Genomic DNA, 12,476 nt, shown 5'->3' with positions numbered 1-12,476 from the left:
AAAGAAAGAAAGAAAGAAAGAAAGAAAGAAAGAAAGAAAGAAAGAAAAGAAAAGAAAGAGAAAGAAGGAAGGAAGGAAGGGAAGGAAGGAAAGAAAGAAAGCAAATTGTGCTCTTGAAAGAGGTCTCGGTTAGACATAGATTTGAAATCATGACTATAGAACATGTATCAGCTAGCTTTAGTTGCATAACAAATTGCCCCAAAACAGAGAACTTAAAAAACAACAATTTATTATTTTTCAAGATTCTGTGGGTCAGCTGGGGTGGGTGGGTGGTTTTTCTGCAGTCTGCTTGTGGCTTGGTTGAGTCTGGAGAATCTAGGATGGCCTCACCCACCTATCTCATAGCTGATGGACTATTTGGCCTATAGGGGATTAAAGAGGTCCCTCACGCCCCAGCAGGCTAGCCTGGGTTTTCTCCCATGGTAGTCTCAGGGTCTACAGAAAAATGCAGAAGGAAGCCTCAAGGCACAAGCACTTTTCAAGCCTCTACTTAGGCCACATTTGCTGTTGTCTATTGATTAAAGCAAGTCTCATGGCTAAGCCAAGTCAATGTGAGAGGGAAATACACAAGGGCATGAGTACCCTGATAACTGAAACTACACATCACCAGCATTCATTCTTCTCTTCTTTTTTTTCTCTCCCGCTAGGATGACGCTGTATGTGGGGAAGGATGAAACTGGCTTCTATGTCTCTAAAGCACTGGTCCACACAGGAGTGGCCCTGGTGGTGAGAAGTGGTCTCTGAGTGGGCTGAAAAGTGGATGAACGGGAGAAGAACCTCCCTCGCTCATGGCTCTCCATCTTCTGCCGTAGCCTCGTGGACTGACCCTGGCCCCCACAGATGGCCCCACCACAGATGAGGTGACACTCCAAGTCTCAGGAGAGCGAGAGGGCTCCCCCAGCACTGCTGTTAGATACCCCTCAGGCAGTGTGGCCCTCCCAAGCCAGTGGCTGCTCATTGGTGAGATCCTCTGGCTCAAATTGGGAGTAGATGAAGAGAAAGAACCTGTGGGCCCAGCTTCTGAGCTGGAAAGCCAAGGTCCCCTTCAGCCCGATGACTTTTGCCCCCCACCTTAGGACACCACGAGCTACCCCCAGTCCTGCACACCACCATGCTGAGGGTCCATCCCACCCCGGGAGGTGGAACTGCAGAGACAAGACCCCCAGAGAACACCCAGGCCCCAGCCTTCTTCTTGGAGGTCAGTGCTGGAAGGGCAGAGAGTGAGGGGTAGGGAGGCCCCAGCAGATGGGGGAATAGCCCTTGGACCTTTTCCTCAGGCTGCTAAGAATAACAATCAGGGCGGGTCAATTGACCTCACACAATTTCCCAGAAGACAAATATTTTTTTGTTGTTGCTGTTGTTACGGCCAGAAACACGTTAGAAGTGTCAAAAAGTGGCTGGGCATGATGGCTTATTCTTATATTCTCAGCATTTTGGAAGGTCAGTGTGGGAGGATGGATGGCTTGAGGTCAGGAGCTTGAGATCAGCCTGGGTAACATAGCAAGACCCCATCTCTACAAAAAAAAATTAAAAAATTAGTGGGGCACGGTGGTGTGCACCTGTAGTCCCAGCTACTCAGGAGGCTGAGGTGGGAGGATTGCTTGAGCCCAGGAGTTTGAGGCTGCAGTGAACTATGGTCACACCACTGCACTGGATGAAACCCCGTCTCTTTGAAAAAAAAGAAAAAAAAAAGACATTGACTACCTAAATCATGAAACGTAGGTCATGTTTTCTTTACTCTTCTTCAGTGTAAAAATGGTAAAATATTCATTGAAAACAAAAACTATAAAAGCATGTGCTCCTGGGAGAGGGTTGGACCCAAATCACTAGTAAATAGCTCAAGGTTAGAAGGAACAGCCATGGCCTAGAGCAATAATTCTCAAATCCGGTTGCTCATCAGAATCACCTGGAAGCCAACTCCAGAGCTAATGCATTTAGAATCTCTGGAGGTGGATATCTATATTTTTCATGACATTCCAAGAGTACCTGTGTTTTTTCGTGACATCTCATGAAATGCTGGTCATTGGGTAGGTTTAGAAAACCATTCTTCTGGGCAACATGATGTTTCAGCACTGTGGAGAGTGCCACGTTTCCCATCATATGCAGACCACTCACTGCCCTTTCAGCTAAGCCCAGCCCTGTGCGGGGTGATGAAGAAAGGTTAGGGGTTCCCCGGTGGAAGGAGGTGCTAATAGTGAAGGGCCCTTTATCCCCAGCTATTGAGCCTGAGTCGAGAGAAACTTTGGGACTCTGAGCTGCATCCAGAAGAAAAGATTCCAGACTCTTACCTGGGGCTGGGACCCCAAGACCTGCTGGCAGCTAGCCTCACTGCTGTCCTCCTGGGAGGGTGGATTCTATTTGTGATGAGGCAGGTAGGCCCATCGCCCTGACCTCAGGTCTGTCTTGGGGAAACGCTGCTCCTCCTCTCTGAGACCACTCAGCAACTCTCTCCCTCTACCCAGCTCTGACTTTGCCCCCTGCCTCCCTCCCAGCAGCTCCCCAGGCCCCTGTGATCTTGCTCTGTAAGTTCATTGCTGCCTGGTGAAGCCATCTCAGTCACAAATACTGGGCCCATCACAGGGCAGGGTGTGGCCAGGACAGAGCTCTCTTAGGCTCTCATGTTAACAGCAGCAGCCGCAGGTGGTGGAGAAGCAGCAGGAGACCCCCCTGGTACCTGCAGACTCTGCTGACATCTCCCAGGATGCCCAGTCCCTGCACTCGGGGGTCACCCTGAGGAGCAAGAAGAGGCTTCAAAATCCCTCAAAGCAAGTCCAGCCACTCGACGACCCGGAAGGTGAGCTTGAGTGAACGAGACAGGGCAGTCAGGAACAGAGAAAAGCAAGGGGCAGATTTAACTGCAAAGCTAGTTTATTAAAAGCCACTATAGTGGGGTGGTTAGGTCTACATGAATTAATAAGAGTGTTTTGAGTAGAGCCTGTTATGTAATTGAGCACTCTAGGAGTGTCTGCTGTCATTTTTTAATCACTATTTTTTTGGAGACAGGATCTTGCTCTGTTGTCCAGGCTGGAGTGCAGTGGCACAATCATAGCTCACTGCAGTCTCAAGCTCCTGGGCTCAAGAAATCCTCCCTCCTCAGCCTCTCAAGTAGCTGTGACTACAGGCATAAACCACCATGCAGAGCTAATTTTAAAGTTTTTTTTTTTTTTTTGGTAGAGATTGGGTCTCGCTATGTTGCCCAGGCTGGTCTTGAACTGATGTCCTCTAGCGATCTTCCCACCTCAGCCTCCCAAAGTGCTGGGATTACAGGCGTGAGTCACCATGCCCAGCTCATTACTGTATTATTATTTTCAAGGAACCTGGGTGTAGATAAAACTGGGTATAGATCTAAGGCTGCTCTCTGTTTACCTCCTTTGAGCTTAGTTTTTTCATTTGTCAAATGGGAATAATAACATCCAGCTCATTACATCATCTCACCATGAGAAGTCACAATCATTATTATTAAATAATACTTAGGTAATATTAATATTCATGTTAAAATGTTATATTTGGAAACAATAATAGTAAATGACCTTTGTGCAATTTAGTACCTTTTTTTTTTTAAACGCTTCTCTTATCTTTTCTCAATTTTGTCCTATAAGGACTAAAGCCCTTTTAGGTTGGGCACGGTGGCTCACACCTGTAATTCCAGAACTTTCAGAGGCCAAGGTGGGGATTGCTTAAGGCCAGAGTTTGAGACCAGCCTGGGAAACATAGGGAGACCTGTGTCTACAAATAATACAATTTGCCGGGCGTGGTGGTGTGCACCTGTAGTCCCAGCTACTCAGGAGGCTAAGGCAGGAGGATCACTTGAGTCCAGAAGGTCGAGGCTGCAGTGAGCTGTGAACCTTTCAAGGTTCCTCTGGCATCTGGAATGCTCCAGGGGCTTCTTGCATGCCTTTACCAATCAGCCCAGTCTACTTCTGCTTGATTGGCTCTGGGCTGGGCTCATGTGTTTGGTTGTTTTTGTGAACTTGTGCTGGCTCCTTCTAGTCACTGCTCAAGCCACTTCCTCATACCTTGGCCCCACCCTGCCGTCACTTTCTCAGGCAGAAGTCTACACTACACGTGGCTTGATGCTCCAGTGCTGTTTGCAATGTCCGCCTCTGTGGTCACTGTGCCTTAGCCCAGAGGAAAACAGCTCCCCTTCCTCAGGGGTCAGCTCTTTCAGAGGGCCCTGCAGCAGGATTTCCTGAGCCCTGAGCTGTTGGAGTTTTTGTCATTTTACTGGTCCTGGGTGGGTCCAAGTAATACTCACCCCACTATACCCCAAAACACCCATCTCCCTGGACCTTCTGACTCGAGTTGAGTCTGGCTATTTACCTGGACAACCAGGACTCCATCTTTCCCCAGGGTCATTCTTGTCAAAGTCCTTATGGACTGTTTTATGGTTCACAAAACTACAGTGGAGTCATGGCCAACTTTCATTTAACTTGAATAAATTTGGCCAGGCGCCGTGGCTCATGCCTGTAATCCCAGCACTTTGGGAGGCCGAGGCAAGGGGATCACTTGAGGTCAGGAGTTCTAGACCAGCCTGGCTAACATGGTGAAACCACATCTCTACTAAAAATACAAAAATGAGCCTGGTGTGGTGGTGGGTGCCTGTAGTTCCAGCTACTGGGGGATGACTGAGGTACAAGAATTGCTTGAACCCAAGAGGCAGAGGTTGCAGTGAGCCAAGATTGTGCCACTGCACTCCAGCCTGGGCAACAGAGCAAGACTATGCCTCAAAACAAAACAAAACAAAAAACCCACAAAAAAAACAAAAACAAAAACTTACAGAAATTCATCTACATATGCTTGGCTGGGCCTCCCTCAGGACTTCTGGCTGCATCATGTATTCAATGGCAAGTGGATGCAATCCAGCCTGAACCAGAGATAACATTTCTATAGCGCTTACTGTATACCAGGCTATACCAGGCACTGTTCTGAATCATGTGAATGCATTAACTCATGAGATAACATTCCTGTGAGGTGAATGTTATTATAGAATGCCCCTTTTATGGAAGAGGAAACTAAGGCAGAAAGGTCTAGTGACAATTCCCAACCCTACCCCGGCTCACAAAGCTAATAAGTGGCAGCTCAGGGGTCCAAATGCATGTGGCTGGCTCCAGCAGGTGCCCTCATTTCTGTGGGATGGTGCCCCTGCTTGAACAATACCCGGCAAATACCCGTGAAAGAATGTGACTGACTGTAAGTGTTACCCAACCTGTGCAGAAGCAGCAGCGAAGTCCATCATGTGTATTCAGGATTTCCAGAGGTAATTCTGACTCTATGCCCTTTCTCCCTGACACGACAACTTTTGATTACTTTAGAATTGAACTTGGGAGGCCGAGGTAGGAGGATTGCTTGAGCCCAGCCTGGGCAACATAGTGAAGCCCCATCTCTACAAAAATTAAAAATACAAAAAGATTAGCCAGGCATGGAGGCATATGCCTGTAATCCAGCTGCTTGGGGGGCTGAGGCAGGAGGATTGCTTGAGCCCAGGAGTTCGAGGTTGCAGTGAACCTAGATCACGCCAGTGCACTCCAGCCTGGGTGACAGAGTGAGCCCCTGTTTCTAAAAAAACAATGACGACAAAAGCTCCCACATTTGCTGCCTCTCCATTATAATTATTCAAAAGGCTGAGCAGAGTGATAGCAAATATCTGTGTGTGCAGACTGAGCCTCCCCAGCTCATTATATCTGCATTGAAGGCCTTTGTGGCCTTAAGTCTGGCATCTCTCTTCAAGGGCGCTTCTGAACATCTAACCCAGGAAACTCTAAGCAAGTGTTTACTCCATGCCGAGAGCGCTGAGAGCAGACACACAAGAGCCTCTGAGTCCAGCAGAGCCAGTGACACAAAGAGGGCCCAGAAGGGCGACTGTCACCTGCAGTCAGATGAGCAGGGTTTGTTCAAGCAGCTCTGTCCCTGCTCGCTGATCTGCCTGTTTTTCCTATGTGTGGGTGATGTGCTTCCAGCAAGGCCCTGCCTGAGCCCGTCTACTCCAGAAAGCCCAATGTATACCAATGGAGGTACTGCCTGCATCTTGCTGACAGATGAGTGTGAACTCTAAGCAAATAATCCAGAGGAATGCTAAGGTGCAGCTTGGTGATTTTCTCACTGATCCCTAATGCTGATAATAATAATATTATTATTGTTATTATTATTATTGAGATAGGGTCTTGCTGTGTCACTCAGGCTGAAATGTAGCTCACTGTAACCTCTGCTTCCCAGGCTCAAGCCAATCCTCCCACCTCAGCCTCCCAAGTAGCTGGACTACAGGCACACAACACCAGGCCTGGCTATTTTTTTTTTTTTTTTTTTTTGTAAAGATGGGGTTTCATCATGTTGCCCAGGCTGGTCTCGAACTCAAGTGACCCACCTGCCCTGGCTTCCCAAAGTGCTGGGGTTACAGGTGTGAGCCACGGCGCCCAGACCTAATGCTGATTTTCATTTGCTCTTCCTAAAGCTGACTGTAAAAACTGAAGCTAGAAACTCTAAGTAGAATGTTCTCAGGACCACCGCACTGCACAATTCTAGGGGTGCCATATACGTTTTGCTATATGAATAGTACCCATTGGAGCTGAGCAGGACACAGCCTGCCCAGGTTTGCCAGGGTCAGAGTGAGACATCTCTCACAGACTGCCCAAAGGGAAGGGCAGTAACTGTCCCAACCTACAGATCTTTGCCCACCTGAGCCAACCCCACCCATCCTAATGGGAAACCAAGGACTCTCGGGGGCTCCCTGCTGCCCTGGAACTAACTCTGGGCAGGTTAGCATCCAACGCCCACTGCTTCTGTCTGGTCCAGTCTTTTTTCTGTGGCTACACTCACTCTCATCACTCTTCCAACTGCCGGAACTCACCTTCCCTTGAAATTGAAGCTGATTCAGTGTCAATTAAAAGGATTGAGTTACAGCTGGTGAAGGTGGGCAGAATGGCAGAGAATGTAAAGGGAAAACAAAACAAACCTGTGCCGAAGATGCCGAAAGAGGGAAAGAGATAAAAGAGGATAATATAGCAGACATCACCTCTACCGGTTCTTTCCATACATCCATTTAATCTTCACAATAATATTGTGTGAGCTCTTTAACCTTAGTTCCCCACTCTACAGATGAGAATACTGAGGGCACAGAAGTGAGGCATTTGCCTAAGTAGACAAAGAGTCAGTGGCAGCACCAGACATTGAACCCAGACAGTCTGGCACCTGGGCTCTTGCTCTTACCCACTGCACCAGGCTGAGCATGGGAGGGTGGAGGCGCAGAAAAGGTCGAGGTGAGTGTGGACTGGGCTAGTGGCAGGCAAAGGTAGGCAGAGGCTCCCTGAGTCACCACCCTCCTCTCCCCCAGCTGAGCAACTCACCGTAGTGGGGAAGATTTCCTTCAATCCCAAGGACGTGCTGGGCCGCGGGGCAGGCGGGACTTTCGTTTTCCGGTGAGTGGCAGCCAGGAGCCAAGCTGGGGACATGGCACTCACAGCCCTCGTGGGCACTGTCCCCAAGAGAGACATTCTTCCAAAGACTTCCCGAGGTGGGTACAGGTTAATCCCTCACTCGCCAGTCCTGCTCTTTCCTTTATCTGCTTTTTTTTGAGTCTTGTTCTGTTGCCCAGGCTGGAGGGTAGTGGTGCAATCTCAGCTCACTGCAACCTCCGCTTCCCAGGTTGAAGCAATTCCGGGCTTCAGCCTTCCCAGTAGTTGGGATTACAGGTGTGTATCACCACGCCCGGCCAATTTTTATGTTTTTTTTAGTAGAGACAGGGTTTCGCCGTGTTGGCCAGGCTAGTCTTGAACTCCTGACCTCAAGTGATCCGCCCGCCTTGGCCTCCCAAAGTGCCCTTTATCTCCTTTCCCTGAATGCCCCCTTGCCCCCGCCATCACCCACTTTCCAGGGGACAGTTTGAGGGACGAGCAGTGGCTGTCAAGCGGCTCCTCCGCGAGTGCTTTGGCCTGGTTCGGCGGGAAGTTCAACTGCTGCAGGAGTCTGACAGGCACCCCAATGTGCTCCGCTACTTCTGCACCGAGCGGGGACCCCAGTTCCACTACATTGCCCTGGAGCTCTGCCGGGCCTCCTTGCAGGAGGTGAGTTGAGGGCTCAGGGAGGGTGGGTGGGAAGGTCCGGGCTGGAGATTGATGCTTTGGCCCTCACTGCTGCTCAGTACGTAGAAAACCCGGACCTGGACCGCGCGGGCCTGGAGCCCGAGGTGGTGCTGCAGCAGCTGATGTCTGGCCTGGCCCACCTGCATTCCTTACACATAGGTACCCGCACTACCCCTGCCTCCCGCTTCCTGTCCTTAGCGCCTGCCTTCCGCCCTCAGCAACCAGCTTTCTTTCTGCCCACCTCCCACAGTGCACCGGGACCTGAAGCCAGGCAATATTCTCATCACCGGGCCTGACAGCCAGGGCCTGGGCAGGGTGGTGCTTTCAGACTTCGGCCTCTGCAAGAAGCTGCCTGCTGGCCGCTGTAGCTTCAGCCTCCACTCCGGCATCCCCGGCACGGAAGGCTGGATGGCGCCCGAGCTCCTGCAGCTCCTGCCACCAGACAGTCCTGTGAGTCTATCCACCAAGTCCTCCAGGCACACAGCTGCCCCAGGCTGCAGGAATCCGTCCCTGTCCCAGTTGCCCTCCTGAGGAGACTCCATGACGCTGGCTGTGTGACTTTAAACTGCTCCTCCAAGCTTGTTTCTTCTTAAGGAAGGGATAATTTGTCCTTCCTTCTACAGCAGTATCAGGGACTGTTTTGCCACCCAGGGGACATTAGGCAATGTCTGGAGACATTTTTGACTGTCATGACTTGGGAGGGAGGGGCTACTGGCATCTGCTGGAAATGCTGCTAAATGTCTTACAGGACAGGACAGCACTCAACCCAAAGAATTAACAAAATGTCAGTGGTGCTGAGGTTGGGAAACCCTGAGCTAGAAAATGGTTTGCAATCTTCACTGTGCTTCACAACCGCTGCACAACTTAAAAAAAGGATGCCCATTGCCGGGTGCGGTGGCTCACGCCTGTAATCCCAGCACTTTGAGAGGCCAAGGCAGGCCGATTGCTTGAGCTCAAGAGTTCGAGACCAGCCTGGGTAACCTAGGGAGACCTCATCTCTACCAAAAGCACACACAATTTAGCCGGTGTGGGTGTGTGCATCTGTGGTCCCAGCTACTTGGGAGGCTGAGGTGGGAGGATCGCTTGAGCCTGGGAGGTGGAAGTTTCAGAGAGTCAAGATCAGGCCACTGCACTCTAGCCTGGACAACAGAGTGAGACTCTCTCTCTCAAAACACAAAAAAACAAACAAAAAAACCCAGACCCCACACCCAGTGATTTTGACCTAATTGCCTGGGTCATTTTTATGTGGAGCCAAGTTCGAGAACCACTGGTGTCAAAGGTTTTGGAGGGCATCGGATGAGCTAATTAGTTGATACACAGAGCAGCATCTGACCCACACAGACAGACACTTGCGTTTGGGACCCCAGAATTATGGATTTTGAGTCACAGTGTGTGGGCGGAAGTTGAAGCCAGAGAAATAGATGCCAATCACACAAAAGGACAGTCACCAGGGAAGGCCACCCCCAGTCCTAAAGTTGAGAGAAAGCTCAAAGTGGTGACTTGGGCTCAAGGACTAAGTGCATGTCATGAGACTGTACAGTTTATTTTTAAATTAGTGGCCAATATGTATATATTTTTTTCTTTTTCTTTTCTTTTTTTTTTTTTGAGATGGAGTTTCACTCTTGTTGCCCAAGCTGGAGTGCAGTGGCGTGATCTCAGCTCACTGCAACCTCCACCTCCTGGGTTCAAGTGATTCTCCTGCCTCAGCCTCCCTAGTAGCTGGGACTACAGGCAGGTGCCACCACGCCCAGTTAATTTTTGTATTTTTAGTAGAGATGGGGTTTATGCCATGTTGGCCAGGCTGGTCTCGAACTCTCAACCCTCAGGTGATTCACCTACCTCAGCTTCCCAAAGTGCTGGGATTATAGGCGTGAGCCACTGTGCTTGGCCCTATATATATATTTTTGAGACAGGGTCTTGCTCTGTCATGGAGTGCAGTGATACCATCACAGCTCACTGCAGCCTTAAACTCCTGAGCTCAAGGGATCCTGTCGCCTCAGCCTCCCAAGTTGCTGGGACTACAGGCACGCAACATGGCACCCAGCTAATTTTTGTATTTTTTTGTAAAGGCAGGGTCTCACCATGTTGCCCACGCTGGTCTTGAACTCTTGGCCTCAGGCAATCCTCCCACCTCGGCCTCCCAAAGTGCTGGGATTACAAGGTGTCAGCCACATGCCTGGCCCAATATTTTAACGTTTGAGAAATTCCACATACAATTTGGATTTCTGGATTTTCTTTAAAAAAATCAGAATCGCTTGAGGCCAAAAGTTCGAGATCAGCCTGGGTAACATAAGACCCATCTCTACAAACAATTTTAAAATTGGTCGGGCGTGGTGGCACATGCCTGTAGTCCCAGCTACTCAGGCCAAAGTAGACTGCTTGAGCCCAGGAGTTTGAGGTTACAGTGAGCTGTGGTTGTGCCACTACACTCTAGCCTAGGCAATATGAGCAAGGCCCCAACTCAAAAAAAACAAAATCAGCTCTGCCACCCTGGAGAGTCCCCTGGTGACAATGGGTTGGAGCTAAGGACCAGGTGCCCCTGCAAACAGAACCCACGCCAGGTCACCACAGTCCTCCTGATTGCCTTATTGCCTCATGTCTGGCACCCACATATGTTACCTGCCTACACCCTGTAGGAATGAAGCTTGGAAACCCGAACTAGCTCAGCAGGGGCAAAGGTTTTGGATGAAAACCATGGGACTCCTATAGGGGGGTGTGTGTGTGGGCAGGGAGCATCTAGAGCCAAGGAGATGCTGCCCAGGAAGCATCTTGAGTTCCAGTCTGAACCAAACCCCTGGCTGCTCTATCAGCCCATGGGAGAATTTAGCCAGGCCGACTTCCTGGAAGCAGAGATTTCCTTCTTACGCCCATCTCTCTGGCCCCAGACCAGCGCTGTGGACATCTTCTCTGCAGGCTGCGTGTTCTACTACGTGCTTTCTGGTGGCAGCCACCCCTTTGGAGACAGTCTTTATCGCCAGGCAAACATCCTCACAGGGGTGCCCTGTCTGGCTCACCTGGAGGAAGAGGTCCACGGTGAGGGAGCCCTGGGCCGGGCAGAGAAGGGAGGAAGGGCAAGACACTAGGCAGGCCTGAAGCTGACTTTTCTCTTCCTCTTCTATCCTCCAGACAAGGTGGTTGCCCGGGACCTGGTTGCAGCCATGTTGAGCCTGCTGCCACAGGCACGCCCCTCTGCCCCCCAGGTGCTGGCCCACCCTTTCTTTTGGAGCAGAGCCAAGCAACTCCAGTTCTTCCAGGTCAGAAGGAAAGCTTGGGAATGGCCCCCAAAAGTCCTAAGTTTGGGTTCTGGGCAATTAGAAATGGGACATTAGATTGGCTGAGGGAAAACAGGAAGAGCTACCTGGTCCTGGCAGCCTGGCTCTTTCCCTAAACTGGGAGCCAGCCTGGACTCCTAAACTCCACCATCTTGGCACTCTCTGGTCCACTCGCTGCCAGCTTCGCCAGCCCCAGCTGCCCTTTGTATGGGAATATAGCCCATTCCTTTCCACCTGAGTCGTCACTCATGCTGTGCCAGTAGCCCACTGCACTTGTGTGAACTTGAGCAAGAGACTTTGTGCCTCTGAACTGCAGTTTGCTCATCTGTAGAAAGGGGACAGCAGTACCAAGCTCATAGGTTGGTGGTAAATAACAGAGGCGTGGCACAGAGAAGCTTCACGCCCCCAGAGGCAATGATCCTTGTCAGTCACCCTAAATCACTCCCCTAAGTCAGACAACACACTACTGGCTATGTGGCATCTGGCCCCGGTCACAAGGCTCAGGAGCTCTCTGGGGCCCCAGGATGTCAGTGACTGGCTGGAGAAGGAGTCCGAGCAGGAGCCCCTGATGAGGGCACTGGAGGCAGGAGGCTGCGCGGTGGTCCGGGACAACTGGCACGAGCACATCTCCATGCCGCTGCAGACAGGTAGAGGCTACACTCAGGTGGGCCTGGGCAGTGGAGGGGAGCCCAGCAGGGACAGTTTCAGGACACTGAATTCCCTGTCCACAGACCTGAGAAAGTTCCGGTCCTATAAGGGGACATCAGTGCGAGACCTGCTCCGTGCTGTGAGGAACAAGGTATGTGTTGGGGCCTGGGTGGGCCTGGGTCTTGGGGAGGCATGGCTGCAGCTGAGCCAGGATTCTCTTGCTCTACCTACCCCCAGAAGCACCACTACAGGGAGCTCCCAGTTGAGGTGCGACAGGCACTTGGCCAAGTCCCTGACGGCTTCGTCCAGTACTTCACAAACCGCTTCCCACGGCTGCTCCTCCACACGCACCAAGTCATGAGGAGTTGCGCCTCTGAGAGCCTCTTCCTGCCCTACTACCCACCAGACTCAGAGGCCAGGGGGCCATGCCCTGGGGCTGCAGGGAGGTGAGGTGGGCCGGAGGCCACACAAATGGTCTCCA

At 51.0% G+C, this 12,476-nt stretch overlaps 1 protein-coding gene across 1 annotated transcript in view; it reads left to right on the top strand.

The window, feature by feature from the left end:
- Positions 1-12,445, top strand: part of ERN2 (endoplasmic reticulum to nucleus signaling 2) — a 22,969-nt gene extending 10,524 nt beyond the window's left edge. The window contains exons 9-22 of the mRNA XM_026455372.1: positions 648-726; positions 813-960; positions 1,077-1,198; positions 2,217-2,372; positions 2,632-2,794; positions 7,328-7,412; positions 7,868-8,057; positions 8,135-8,234; positions 8,326-8,525; positions 10,961-11,108; positions 11,202-11,329; positions 11,871-11,994; positions 12,079-12,146; positions 12,233-12,445. Coding sequence (XP_026311157.1) covers positions 648-726; positions 813-960; positions 1,077-1,198; positions 2,217-2,372; positions 2,632-2,794; positions 7,328-7,412; positions 7,868-8,057; positions 8,135-8,234; positions 8,326-8,525; positions 10,961-11,108; positions 11,202-11,329; positions 11,871-11,994; positions 12,079-12,146; positions 12,233-12,445 — 1,924 coding nt within the window. The remainder of the gene's footprint in view (positions 1-647; positions 727-812; positions 961-1,076; positions 1,199-2,216; positions 2,373-2,631; positions 2,795-7,327; positions 7,413-7,867; positions 8,058-8,134; positions 8,235-8,325; positions 8,526-10,960; positions 11,109-11,201; positions 11,330-11,870; positions 11,995-12,078; positions 12,147-12,232) is intronic.
- The last annotated feature ends 31 nt before the right edge of the window (positions 12,446-12,476 follow it).

This window comes from Piliocolobus tephrosceles, chromosome 17, assembly GCF_002776525.5.
Source record: "Piliocolobus tephrosceles isolate RC106 chromosome 17, ASM277652v3, whole genome shotgun sequence".
Lineage (NCBI taxonomy): Eukaryota > Metazoa > Chordata > Mammalia > Primates > Cercopithecidae > Piliocolobus > Piliocolobus tephrosceles.
Note: the sequence above shows the minus strand (reverse complement) of the source record. Positions and strands in the feature narration are given on the sequence as shown.